The sequence below is a fragment of the Engystomops pustulosus genome, chromosome 2, assembly GCF_040894005.1.
Source record: "Engystomops pustulosus chromosome 2, aEngPut4.maternal, whole genome shotgun sequence".
Taxonomy (NCBI): Eukaryota; Metazoa; Chordata; class Amphibia; order Anura; family Leptodactylidae; genus Engystomops; species Engystomops pustulosus.
In genome coordinates, this window is record NC_092412.1 from 30058547 (window position 1) to 30072862 (window position 14316).

General features: G+C 41.1%; 1 protein-coding gene across 1 annotated transcript; it reads right to left on the minus strand.

Moving 5' to 3' along the window:
* Window positions 1–884: 884 nt before the first annotated feature.
* CWC15 (CWC15 spliceosome associated protein homolog) lies at window positions 885–13054 on the minus strand. Its single transcript, XM_072134155.1, has 7 exons — window positions 12900–13054; window positions 12249–12390; window positions 11398–11510; window positions 10916–10998; window positions 6330–6443; window positions 1668–1786; window positions 885–1290 (listed from the first exon to the last, which is right to left on the minus strand). Exons 2-7 carry the CDS (start codon window positions 12377–12379, stop codon window positions 1161–1163), a joined length of 690 nt encoding a protein of 229 aa, XP_071990256.1. The 5' UTR covers window positions 12380–12390; window positions 12900–13054; the 3' UTR covers window positions 885–1160.
* Window positions 13055–14316: the final 1262 nt, after the last annotated feature.

Sequence of the window (14316 nt, forward strand, 5' to 3'; positions counted from 1 at the left end):
CCTTCTCACTCTTCCTGCAGTTCCAATCACTCAAGGAAGTGTCACCTTAAAAGAGCAAGTTGTCAGGGACCGCAGGAAGACTCAAGTCCTTTCTGGTGAACTTTTCCCTGGGGCTACTGCCTGAGTGCCCACAGAAAGGGCTCCGAGTGCCACCTCTGGCACCTGTGCCATAGGTTCGCCATCACTGATCTAGAATGTTGCAGGTTTAATAAAGAAGGTAAAAGGCAAGGAATAGTAATGGATAATGTATATACTAGGCAGCGTAGGGCAATAATCTCTTACCTGTGGCTCTCTGGTGAGGCGCCATACGCATACACACCATACACACCTGACAGCCTAGAAAACTGCTGATACATACCAGGCAGTATACATCATATTGCAAGAACACAAGTAAATTCTGGACACCATCTGCCTCAGAATGTAAAAGGAAAACCAGTGTTTAAAAGGTCCACATCTGATAATAGTTATACACAGTTACCAGGTCTCACCTTTTATCCCTAAGCTAAATAACCCCAGTTTTGAAGAAGAAAAAAATAGAAACCATGTCTTAATACAGAGAAAAACGTATATATATATATATTACATACATGCCAGCGCAATGGTAATGGATGGCGTGGATTTTGTTATTGAAGGCCTATCCTGAGGATTAAGGAATCTGATCAGAGGGGTCCAATACAGCTAGCCAGAACCCTACTGACGAGTTACTCAATCTCCCATAACTTACTATAATAGGTAACACTTCCAGGAAGCATATACCTGGATCCGACACATAAGGGACACTTTTTGGAAATGATCACCCTTGGCTGGGGCAGATGGTACAGGACCGCCATTGTGGGGCACACTCCGGGTTGGTTTTCTATTGAATAACACTCTACCACACTAAATAAGAGGTACCAAGAAAGTTTAATATAACACAAATCAAGGTCTATGGGATCTTGACACACAATAAAAACAGAAAGAATAATAAAAAAAGCAAAAAAAAAAAAAAAACAATGCGGCTTTTATTCACATAGAACATGCAGGTACAAGACACAGGGGGCGCCACATGACAGGTCTTCCTGAACGTTCCTATAACATATCAGTGAGAAGTGAATGATGTCCGCGGTCACTGAGAGAGACCTCCGCCGTGTCCTCTGCAAGGGGCAGCACATAAAACTGTACTACTTTATATACTTCTCCATGAACTTCTTGTGGAACTCTGAGCGCAGCGTGTCGTTGACAAATCTCTTCTCTTTCTTCATCTCGTCCACGCCCTTGGCGCAGTTCTTGAACACCACGTCGTCGTCCCACCTGAGAAGAGACACATGGCGAGTGTGAAGAGCAGTCGTGGAGGAGGAAGATAGGATCGTAATACATTGTAACAGATCCGGGCTATATGGTTCTACTCTGCACAGGTCACTTCACTACTGCCCCCATAGGACAAAGTTTATTACTGCATCTTCCAACATATGCATAAAACCATATGCAAAAATACAGTGTCTCATGTGCACCACAAAACTTCAAACAAACCGTGTAGGGGTGTTTGAATATGGTTTGTGGCATCATTGGCCCTCTGAGTCATAATGGAGAACCAGCGATCAGGCAGTTGTCCTCTATCTGGTGTATACGGTATAACTGTATATAGTCTGAGCCCCCCAGTAATATGTACATATAAACACGAAACTTACCTCCGTTTCACCTTGAAACTTGCTTGGGACACCACGGGGGAGGCGAGGTTCAGTAGGGGGTTGCCGCTTAAAATGTTCTCCATTCGAATTCGCTCCTCTTCAGCTTTCTGCTCTAGTTCCTTTTATTAAACATATTATACATTACGGATCATTTTGTGGTCGTGAAAATCAGATTAGAGATTACAAATCAGAGTATTCAGGCATGTTAAAGGAATTGTCTACTTCAAGGAGGTTAATTTGGAATTTAAATATTAATCAATAATCGATCAGTGGGGTCCCACACCCTGTCCCCATCTCTTCCAAGGCCAAGACGTCATATCCATCAATGACATGACCCAAGTGCAGTACCATGCACGGAGCTGTGCTAGGTAAATAGTGAAAGGTCTTCAAAGAGATGATCAGTGGAGATTTCTGGTATAAGACCACCTCGTATGAAGACCCATCTCCAGCAGGGTTGCAGAGTCGTTAAGCCAAACTTCCGACTCCACCAACATGGTCATTAATTGTGACTCCACAGTTATGCTTTAGTATTCTCTGATCAGTGCCAAGATAATTGCGGGGATTTCTTTCCAGAGCCTCATTATCGATTTGAAGCAGAGGAGCTTCACTACTGAGCATGTACATAAAGTGCAGCCATTCACCTAAAGTAAAAGCCTAGAAGATGGGTAAACGACCCGTCACATGCAGCCTGTCAAGCTATGAGCTGCAGTCCGCAGCCTGCTGATAGGTCTCCTGTGTTATGACTATTGTCTGCTCTGGGGTCTCCACTATTATCTGCTCTGAATACATTATTTGGTCTCTGGGGTGGTATTTCCTGCTTTGACATTTATAACTTCAGGGGTGGCATTTTGTGCAGCCCCTTAAAGTTGAGCAGTATGATAATGTGGCCTTTGGACCGATAAATGTTGTTCAACCGAGGCCTAAATCCTTAGTTTAGGGATAGGACATACATTTAAAGGAACTTTGATCAATTTTATAATCTATTATACGTTTGTGGAGTCTGAGTTGGTCCATTTTATCATGAACCTATCCATTTACACTTATAAAAAAAGGAAATAAAATCAATAAATATAAAATTTGTGGAGAAAAAAAAAAAAAAATCATTAAAAAGCCAAGAAAAAAACCCCCAGAGCTTTTCCTATAAATTCCTGTGATAAGTAGAGAAAAAATTAGGAGTAAATGAAAACAGAGCGGTAATTACAGTCTGGGGACAGGAGATTAGTGGAGGGGAATGCTTAGTTGTCTTTGCCCGTGGCCCCGCACATCATTACACAGGGGCCCTGGGCTCATCGCTGCAGAAGCCTTCTTATAACCTCATTGAGGAGCAATGCTCTGCAGGCGTCCGGCGTGACCCAAATTCCGCTGAATACGACGCAGCAGAGATAGAATTACATCCCCATGAACCGTAATAGCAGAGCAAGTCACGTACCGATATCTACAGGGGGGATATCATGTCATTACAGGGATCTGCAAACGCGGCAAAAGCTGATTTAGTAAAATTCTGTACCATTTGTTAAAATACTCCCTGGGTTGTTAGTGCTTTTTGGATATTTCTAAAAATTGTTGCTCTATTAACACGAAATAGAGCAAGTCAAGTCAGGGTTGGATACTGCAGCTCTGCTTCACCTTAGAAGACAACCCTTGTCCGTATGTCCCATCAGTGAATATGGACATAGTAGAGATTGTAGCTGGACTTGGAGCACCGTGGTGCAATAGAGCGAGTTCTCTTCACAGAAAACAACACATCCCCTGCCCTGTAACAGGTTAAATATTACAGCAGAGTGAAGGGAGCTTGTAGATCAGCGCAGCAGTATGAGGACACTCCATCAGTGGTCCAAGTCCAGCTACAATCCTGGAATACAAAGTCATGTTTCACATTGTTTCTGCTATTAACAGACACAAAAGGTATGGTTACACAGATCTCCAGGGACAATACCAAACACTCTATGCCACTCTTACTGCACTATGGCGCCCGAGCCACCCAATGTATAGCACACAGTGCCATGGTCTATACAATATCTGGATACATTCTCATTTTTCGGATTGGAAGAAGTCACAGAGTTCTATCTTTTTACGAGACAGGAACGCATTGTATTCCTTTATAGCCTTCCCCGAGGAACACTCACACCTTCACCAACATTAGTATTTGGTCTCAGCCCTGCGAGGTTGACTGCGTACATTAGCGCTGATTATACAGACGGCCTATCTTATTACATGATGCCAGGCTCCAGTCCCATTCTGCCATGTGCTATACATGATGTGCTGTGAGATGATAATATTTTGGTCACCACTTCCATCCGCCGGCTTCAGGCAACAGGATTGTTAATAAGAACTGGAAGGATCCAAGTCTTCTGCCAAGAGCACCGATGCGAAAGCTCTAAAGTTCTCCTCTTCAGATATCTAGGTGTCCTGGTCATTTGTTATTGGGGAGGATGATAACCATCGTGCTCTCAGTCGTGGGCGTACATACCATAGAGGAAGATCATGTACAATGGGCTCTGAGATAAGGCATAAGATATGGTTGTATATGATTTATAGCTGCACTATATGTACCCAACATGGATATTACCAGGTTTTGGGCCTCACTCTAACATAAAACAAGTTTTTTCAGGGTGATAACTGGGGGGTAGAAGGTCCTAGGGTCCTTGATTACTGATGAAGCTGTGAATCACTACAACCCCTCCCTACAAAGATGATAAGAATCACATTAAGAGACCATAGCAAGATAAGGGCACATCATTACAGAGGACTATGATACTGAGAGTCTGGATCCAGGAACCCAGGAAGTATGGCCGTCACCCAGTCCCTTCTCAACAGAATAAGCAGGGGGTGTATGAGGGGAGTGACCCATTATTTATGATCAATGTGATGGAATACGCTGAAATAATGAATTTATGAGGTCTGTGAGAATAATGGGCAAATAAATAATTTTTTTTTTTTCCCAAATTAAAACAGAGATACAGGCAGTCCCCAGTTATGTACAAGATAGGTTTTGTAGGTTTGTTCTTAAGTTGAATTTGTATGTAAGTCAGAACTGTATATTTTATCATTGTAATCCCAGCCAATTTATTTTTGGTCTCTGTGACAATTGGATTTTAAAAATGTTGGGTTGTCATAAGAACCAGAACTAACACTAAAGCTTCATTACAGACACCTGATCATTGTAGCCTAAGGCTAAAGTACAGTAAATACCCAACACGCAGAGGTCGGTTTGTAATTAGGGGGCATCTGTAAATCGAGTGTTCTTAAGTAGGGGACCACCTGTATATTAGAATGAAGAAAAAAAGTTTGTCGGAGCTCCTGATTCTGCGTGCTGCCTCTTATTGTAGATTAATTCCTAAAACGTTCAAATAACAATCCAGCTTGTTTGGAGGTTTTGCACGACCAAAGGATCTTCCACAAGAATAAACCACCATTCAGACACAGAACACTACTTAGCGTCCTCCTCCAGCTTCACTAGTGTTCACAGCGAATAACTAGACAGAGGGAACTCGCACATACATAGCGTACTATGTTCACCTCATCCGAAAAACTGTTTATTATTATTTGAAGGTTTTTGGAATTATATCTACACAAAGATAAAGCATGCAGAATCAGGAGCTCTGGTCAGACAAACTTTTTTCTTTATTTATACTTTTTGGACTTTGGTGGATCGGTCCATGACTGTTTGTAGCTCTGAGAGTTGGAGGTGTGCAACACATATATAATATCTTTATTAGTATATATTAGAGGTATGGATCGGGAGAAATTCTCAATATAAACTGACAGATGTCACATAGGCTCCAACATATAGCAGCACAGTAGATGTTCCCTTCCATATACACGAAGACTCTTCTTTCATTCATTTATATCTAATTACATAGCGCCCTCCAGTGGAGACAAAAATATCAGACTAAGCTTTGTAATTTTTTCTTAAATGAAAAGCTCCCAGGCCTATAAGCCTCCGTGGACCATGATCTATGGGATTTATCTCCAGTGTGGAGAACATGCATAAAGCAGGCAGTATGCACGTGGTGATATCGGCTGTGTTCTTCACTGCCCTCCGCTGAATCCTTAAAGGGCACCTATCAGGGCGATTTTAGACACTAAATCACCAGTGGTTTAATGTCCTATATTGCCTGTACCAGACCCAGGTGTCCGCGATTAAAATAAAAACACTAATACTTCCATAGAGATGGGTACAATAAGGCTCTTGTGCTCCACGTGCCTGCACAGTTCATCCCAGCTTCAATGTGTAAGAGCCATAACCATGGTACAGGCCCAGTTGAGCCAGAGTGAAGTACGCCAGCTTCACTACACGACTGCGCAGGGAGCACAGGACCAAGTAAGAATTAATGTTTTTTTTTTGTTTGTTTTTTTAAAAGCAGGCACCTAGCGTCTTTGGTAAAGAGTTATTTGGGATATTGAAGGTGGTTAAGTGTCCCAAATCACCCTGACATGTCCTCTGTAATATGCACATGATCTTGTGCTACAAGCAGAGAATCAATTGCATCCAATCCCATGTACAGGGTACTCTATTTACCCAGACAGAAGTTGTGGATTATACCATGCACACTATGTCGATTTTTGGCTGTAGCCATCTCCTTTCTCAGGGATAAATCTGTGGCCAACTCCTCAGTGAAATGGCTTGCACTAGTCATCTACACCAGTTCTCCATCTTACCTTCCGGGCCTGCTCCTCTGCCCGTTCCTTCTTAATCTTCTCCAGTTCTGCTAGGAGGGCTGCCGTGTCGTCATCACTGTCCTCATCTGAATCATCATCATCATCTTCATCTTCCTAAGGGAAAAGCCAACAATAGAATTCAAGATCATCCCCTGACAAGAACAACCTTGAGGTCTTCACTTGCACAAGCTGCCCCTGACCCAACACAGTCAGTAAGGGTTCTGCCTACACAAGTCGGCATGTCATGATGACCCAATTGAGACTCAAGTGAGCATGGACAGAGTCCTGGGCTTATAACCAACACAAAGACTACAAGATTAATATTCAATGCTAATAAGCAAAAAACAATAGAGTAACCTGCTCATTGTATACAGTACATGTGCAGCCATCAGTGTGTAATGTTTGAGCCAAAGGGTGCGCTGTCATCCTATTTTGTGGATCCACATAAAGAACAAAAGACTGAGAAATGATGGCACAACCTTGAAGGGTCACATGGTTGTGTTTTACAGCCACTGATCCACAAATACGTAATACGGAATGCATGTGGATAACACCTGTGGGTTCCGTGTGGTGTCCATTTTTTTTACATTCCCACAAACTCCAATGGGAAGAAACAGACGGCGAAAACGGGCAAGAATAGGAACTGACGAGTTTTCTACATAGATACGTGAAAACATGTTCGTGTGCATGGGTCAGTGAAATAAATGAGTGGGCCGTCCACAAAAATGAAACGGATCAAAAATACATTCATTTGCGTGTAGCCTAAGGTTGCATTCACAAAGGCCAGGCTGAAGACATCAGTTTGCATCCAGTGTAGCGGGAGTAAGACTGAAAGGAAGGAAAACTGATGCAGGAACAAATCCTATAATTTTCTATCATATCAATTTTATCAAAGGTGGCATCAAACTCTGCCCAAGTCTCTGAACAAGAGCCATATTCAGTAAGGTACAAAACTTCAATTTTTCTGTAAAGACACAAAAGCAATTCGGAGCAAGATGGAAAAGAATCAAGTGTGCGTGGCCAGGAGTAATGTGCAAGTAGTTCATTTATATTTTAACATAAAGGCTGTGATCACACAGTGCTTAAATGAATTGAAAGTGCATACGTTTTTGCAAGTTTTACCATGAATTTGGCCAATTTAAAAAATGTTAACACTGAGGTTTAAACTTTCAGAAATGGGAAGAAAAAAAAAAAAAAAAAAAAAAAAAAAAAGGGATTCAAATCAGCCGAACGCATGCTAAACACGCAAAAACGCATGCTTTTTCAGTGCGTTTAAAAACGCAACGAATGACTCTGGTCACACATGGCGTTTGTGATGCGTTTTTTAACCGGTTAAGGACCCTTTCCCGTTTTTTAATTTCCATTTTTCACTCCCCACCTTCAAAAATCTATAACTTTTTTATTTTTACACGTAAAAAGCTATAAGACGGCTCGTTTTTTGCGTAACAAATTGCACTTCATAGTGATGGTATTAAATATTCCATGCCATGTACTGGGAATCGAGAAAAAAATTCCAAATGCAGTGAAAATGGTGAAAAAACGCGTTTGCACCATTTTCTTGTGGGCTTGGATATTACAGCTTTCACTTCACGCCACAAATGACGCATCTAATTTATTCTTTGGGTCAGTACGATCACAGTGATACCAAATTTGTATAGGTTTTATAATGTTTTCATACATTTACAAAAATTAAAACCTCATGAACAAAAATTTTTTTTTTATTTTGCCGTCTTCTTGTGCTTATAACTTTTTCATACTTTGGTGTATGGAGTTGAGGGTGGTGTCATCTTTTGCGACTTTTGATGATGTTTTCAATTATATTATTTTTAGGACTGTACGACCTTTTGATCACTTTTTATAGAATTTTTAATTTTTTTTTAAATGGCAAAAAAGTGCCAGTTTTGACTTTGGACGCGATTTTCCGTTACGGGGTTAAACGCAGTGAAAAACCGTTTTTATAATTTGATAGATCAGGCATTTTCGGACGCGGCGATACCTAATGTGTTTATGATTTTTACTGTTTATTTATATTTATATCAGTTCTAGGGAAAGGGGGGTGATTTGAATTTTTAGGTTTTTTTATTATAATTTCTTTTTTTAACTTTTTTTTTTAATTTTTATTTTTACTATTTTTCAGACTCCCTAGTAACCCTAGGTTGTCTGATCGATCCTACCATATACTGCCATACTACAGTATGGCAGCATATGGGGATTTTACTCCTCATACATTACAATGTGCTCATAGCACATTGTAATGAATGGGTTAACCCGAATACACGGCGGGCGGTCGCGAACCAGTTAAACACATTGCAGAAGCAAATGCAATTGATGACCAGCACCCAGGGTTCAGTCACACGTTGCAAATGTTAACCCGGCATGCATTTCCCCACCCCTGCATAAACACAATATAAACACCACGTGTGACTGCATTCCAACAGAGATTGGAACTGGGCTTTAACCCCTTAAGGACGCAGCCATTTTACAGCTTAAGGCTCAGCCCGATTTTTTGGATTCTGACTTGCTTCGCTTTATATGGTTATAACTTTTGAACACTGTTACTTATCAAAACGATTCTGAGATTGTTTTTTCCCCACATGTTGTACTTCATTTTAGTGGTAAATTTTGGCAGATAAGTTTTGCGTTTATTTACAAAAAAAAGAAAATATGATGAATTTTTTGAAAAATTTGCCATTTTCGAAATTCTAAATCATCACGTTTTCAGGCAGATAGATTTACCAGCTAAATAAGTTGCTGAATAACATTTCCCATTTGTCTACTTTACATTTTCATAATTTCTGAAATATCTGGATAATTTATTTTGACGTCACGCGGCTTACAAATAGAATAGCGATTTTCCGGATTTTCAGAATTGACTATTTTGGGGATAAATTCAGTTTTGAATGAAATTTTACATATTTAGCATCAAAACCCCCTATATAATCTACCCATTTTCAAATCTGCACCCCTCAAGCTATCAGAAACAGCTTTTACGAAGATTGTTAACCCCTTGAGATCTTCATAGTAATTGAATCAAAATGGAGGTGAAATTTAGAATGGTCATATTGTTCCCTTATACGTTCATTTAGCACTAAAATTTACACATTTCCAAAATATAAAAAGAGAAAACCCACCATACAATTTGTTCTGCAATTTCTCCTGAGTACAAAGACCCCCCACATGTGGCCGTTACTTGTTTTATGGGCGCACAGCGAGACGCAGAAGGGAAGGAGCGCCCTGCAGCTGCCAGGATTTTAGTTTCCTCATTGGCCCCTTTTGAAGGCTATAAAATTTTTGATTTTGCGTTATTGGGGCCATGTGATGCCATTTTTTTTGCGGGATGAGATGCTTTTTCCATTGTTACCATTTTGGGGTTGGTATCACCTATTGTTGAAAATTTAGGAACTTTTTTTGAGGGCAGGAGTAGAAAAGCATCAATTCTGTACTGGATTTTTGACTTTTTTTTTTTTGGTGTTCACCGTATAGACTAATAGTCATGTTATCTTTATTCTATGGGTTGATACGATTACGGGGATACCAGACATGAATATATTTTCTTACGTTTTACTAAATTTGTCAAACAAAACCCTAATGTGGGGAAAAATCTATAATTTTTGTATTGCCATCTTCCAAGTGGCATAACTTTGTTACGTTTTTGGCTACGGAGCTGGTTGATGGCTTGTTTTTTGCGGGACATGTTGTACTTTGCACCAGTATCATGTCTGAGTACATATGGTTTTTTGGTCGCATTTTATATCATTTTTTGTGGGATTGAAAAGGTAAAAATCATAATTTTTGGAGGGTTTATAACAGTTTTTTTTTACGGCGTTTATCGTGGGGGTTCAATAATGATTTACTTTTATTCTACGGGTTGTTACGGACGCGGTGATACTATATATGTGGGGTTTGTGTTATGATTTAGACTTTTTTTTTGAGTTATATGTCTCTTTATATGTTTTGGGGGTTTGGGGCATTTTTAGTGATTTATGACTTTATTTTTTTATTGAATAACTTTTTTTTTTACTTTTTCACTTTTATACCATGGGATATGAACAAGCAATCTTCTGATTGCTTCTTCATGATAATATTCTGCAATACTCATGTATTGCAGAGTATTATCAGTGTCAGCCTATGCACTTGCATAGGCTGGCACTTTGCCAGTAAGATGACGTCACAGACGCCATCTTACTGGCAATTCTTGCTAGTAACTCTGGGGTCCAGATCGGACCCCAGAGTTACTATAGCAACGATCGGCGCCCCCCGAAAACGGTTCGGGGGGGCCGATCGTGGGGGAAAGACCCCCCAGATACTTGTTAGATGCCGCGGTCGCGCTGACCGCGGCATCTAACGGGTTAAGCACCCGCGATCGGAGACAACTCCGATCGCGGGTGTTACACTGGGGTGCCGGCTATTAGTTACAGCCGGCACCCCGTGTTTCCCGATGCCGGTTCGGCTCTGATCCAGAGCCGAGCCGGCATAGGAGCCGTGGCGGATATATCCGCCACTGAGCGCTAAGTCACTGCGCTCCGTGGCGGATATATCCGCCGCGGAGCGTGAAGGGGTTAAAACAGAATAAAAAGAATACATACATCTGTCAGTGGATCGTCTGCATCTAGGTTTGCGGCTGGAATCTGATCAAGTCGAGGTTTCTTGGATACAGAAGATGTGTGCTCTAAAAGGGAAAAACACATTTTTGAAGACCATTGAAGAAGCCGTCACATTAATTATTATTAATTTACTTTATTGCACAAAACAGAACGTTTTTCTATCTGAATTCATTCCAAAATTGCTTCTGATATTTCATATAGCTCTCTAGGAGATTCTATTCATCCCCTCCAAGACCATCCACCTATTACGTGCCCACACAAAATATCACCCATGGTGCAATGTATATTTTAAGGCTGCACTTGACATTATATTTATTTTACTTTAAGAATAACTAGAACACACCTGCAGTGTTTGATGCTATTTCATGGAGTCTAGAAGTGAATTTTTGTTTACTTGCAGAAAATCATTCAATGACCCTCATGAAGATTACAAAAATAAAACCAAGTAAAGCTTCCGTGTGTACCTCTTGGTGGTCTGTCTCTATTCTTCTCTCTGACAACAACACGTTCCCTCTCTTCCAGGTCTCTCCTGAAGTCGCGGCTTCTGACCTCCTCGGGGGCATCCTGGGTGGTCTGTCTACAAATACAAAGAGTACACAGATTCATCCTGACATTTCACATTGATCTAGGTCATTGATATTATAGAGGGAAGGTGCAGTCCATATGGATTTCCACTGATCACCAAAAAATAAAAAAAATCAGTCCTCTTGTTTGAATTGAGCAGCAGTCATGTGACATATGCACCATAGAGAGGCTGTGTGCTGTACTCTGCATAGTAATGAGTACTATGCTAAATGGGGTTGTCCAGTAACAAAAAGTTAGCCAGGTGTGTAACTACAGTGGTAGCAGCCATAGAGGCTGCTATGGGGCCCAGCATCCAGGATATTAGGTATGTATATGGTATTGTATGTATGTGTGTATTGTATATAGCTGTATGTAAGTATGCATACATGTATATATGGTGTATATATACTGTGTGATTGTAACTGATGTGCGAGTATACGAATATGTATACTTTAAGGGGGGCCCCATTCATAAGACTGTTGTGGGGCTCACCTCTCCTAGTTATGCCCCTGAAGATAATTTGCTGATAGGTGTGCGTGATAATTAGTGATCTGCCGAGGATCTCTAGAACAGGGGCCCCTTGAACCCACAAATGAAAGTAGTTCCTTCCACGGTTTCCCATTGCTCCAAGTAGTGAATGCTATATCAATACCGTGGTTTACAATTTTATGGAATCTGAGTTGCAAGATCTTTAGGAAGGACAAGATCTTCTAAACAGTGCATGACCATATGATAACACATCCTGTAGTACCTGTATTTGATCTTAGTGTGTGATGGAAGGTCTCGGCTGGAATATTGTTTGGAAAGTTGACTAAGATCTCCTTCTCCTTTCCCTCTGCCGCCTCTGGCTGGCTCAAACGTTGGCCTCGCTGCAGTGGTCATCCTCTAAGCGGCTATGTCAAAGAAAACAAAGAGGGGGTTATTATTTATGTACTTACCGTATATACACCTAATTATACCACAAAAACTGGGAAAACTTAGTGACTCCATTATAACCTTAGGTTGGTAAATGCATTGGCCACAGCCTCTGCTATTTTCTTTCTCTCCTGTGATGTGGGACACAATGCAGCAGCATTTTACTGGATGTAATGCAGATTTTGGGAGCTGTAATATGTACAATATGGGATTGTAGGGTCAGAATCCCAGTAAGATTGTTGAATACTGGTAAACACCCCTGGCCTGGGTCATATAGAGCTGCCTCCTCCTAGGTGCAGTACCCAGAGACTGAGGCAGATAGCCCTCATAACTAATAGGAATGAGTCAAGGAGAGAGCACAAGACTTGGTCAATATATACAAGTCATGCTGAGGGACTACAAGTCCCAACCAGCCCCACGTGACCCACCCAGCCATAGACTAGCATGTACACATAGCACATGGCCCCCAGCCCTCGTACACACATACCCCGCAGGCTCCCGTCCCTCCAGCTCGGAGCACCGTGCTGAGAAAAGCCGAATCCGACTGTAGACGTCAATACAACACGACGCGGAAGCTTCTCTGCAGCTACATCCGGCGCGAGGGGATGACGTCACGCCCGCCACCGCTCTGCGCCGCCATCTTTAATCTGGGCAGTGGTTACTGTAACTGTCTCAGCGCAAGCTGATATACCCTCAATTAATAAATAGCAGAAGTACCTTATAGTATCGATCTTCTTTTCCAAGCCATAAATCCTACATTCCCATTCATAGTTTCGCTGTATACAATATATTGCGCCGCCATCTTTAATCTGGGCAGTAGTTACTGTAATAACTGTCTCAGCGCAAGCTTGTATACTCTTAGTTAATATACACCGTATAGTAGAAGTACCTTATAGTATACATTTTCTTTCTCAAACCATGAATCCTACATTCCCATTCATAGTTTCGCTATGTTTCATACAATATACATGTATGACAGATTTCGAAAAGGGAGATCGTAAAACACAGCAGCAGATTTATCAAGCTGTCTAAAAGTAAGAATGTTCTTAGTTGCCCATGGCAACCAATGTGAGCTCCCCTTTAAAATATTCATGAGCACTGGTAAAATGAAAGCTGAGCTGTAATTGGTTGCCGGGGGCAACTAAGAACATTCTTACTCTTAAACTGCTTGATAAATCTGCCCCACAGTGTCTAAGAGCTGTGCAAAATATTGGACATATACTTCATCCATTTAAAAAATGCCTCTACCTACAGCATTTGAATCACAAATAGTGCAGATGAACCCCTTTTTACAAGACAAATTGTTAGAGACCAGACTTCCTAAAGTAATAGAAACCCAAGACTAGACCCTCTTAAGTAATACAGACCCCAGAACCCCTAACGTAATATAAACCCTCGACAAGACGCCCCTCAATTAATACAGTCCCAAAAATACACCCCTAAAGTAATATAAACCTAAGACGACCCCCTAAAGTAATATAAACCCAATATTTGACCCTCTAAAGTCATATAGATCCAAGACTAGACACCCCTAAAGTAAGACAGACCCCAGAACCCACTGTAACCAAACACATGTCGTTTATGTTGTTTATAAGCTCATGAGATATGTGAGCAATCAAACACTGGTATGCTCCTATAGCAAAAGTAAACTTGATATGCAAGGTAGTATACATTATAGGGAGAGCAAGGGGAGGTCAACACTGCTAGTTAAAATTCGCAAACATTAGCAGCCCCCCCTCCCGACATGTTTTACCAGTATACAGGCTTCATGAGGGGTGATGAAACCAGTTTACCCTAAAAAACCCCTGATGAATCCAGTGAAGAATTGTGTTTGAAATCCCTGCCATGGCTAAGGTCCGCTTGTTTTGTAGTAGGTAGTCACAGAAAAGAACAATACCTATCTG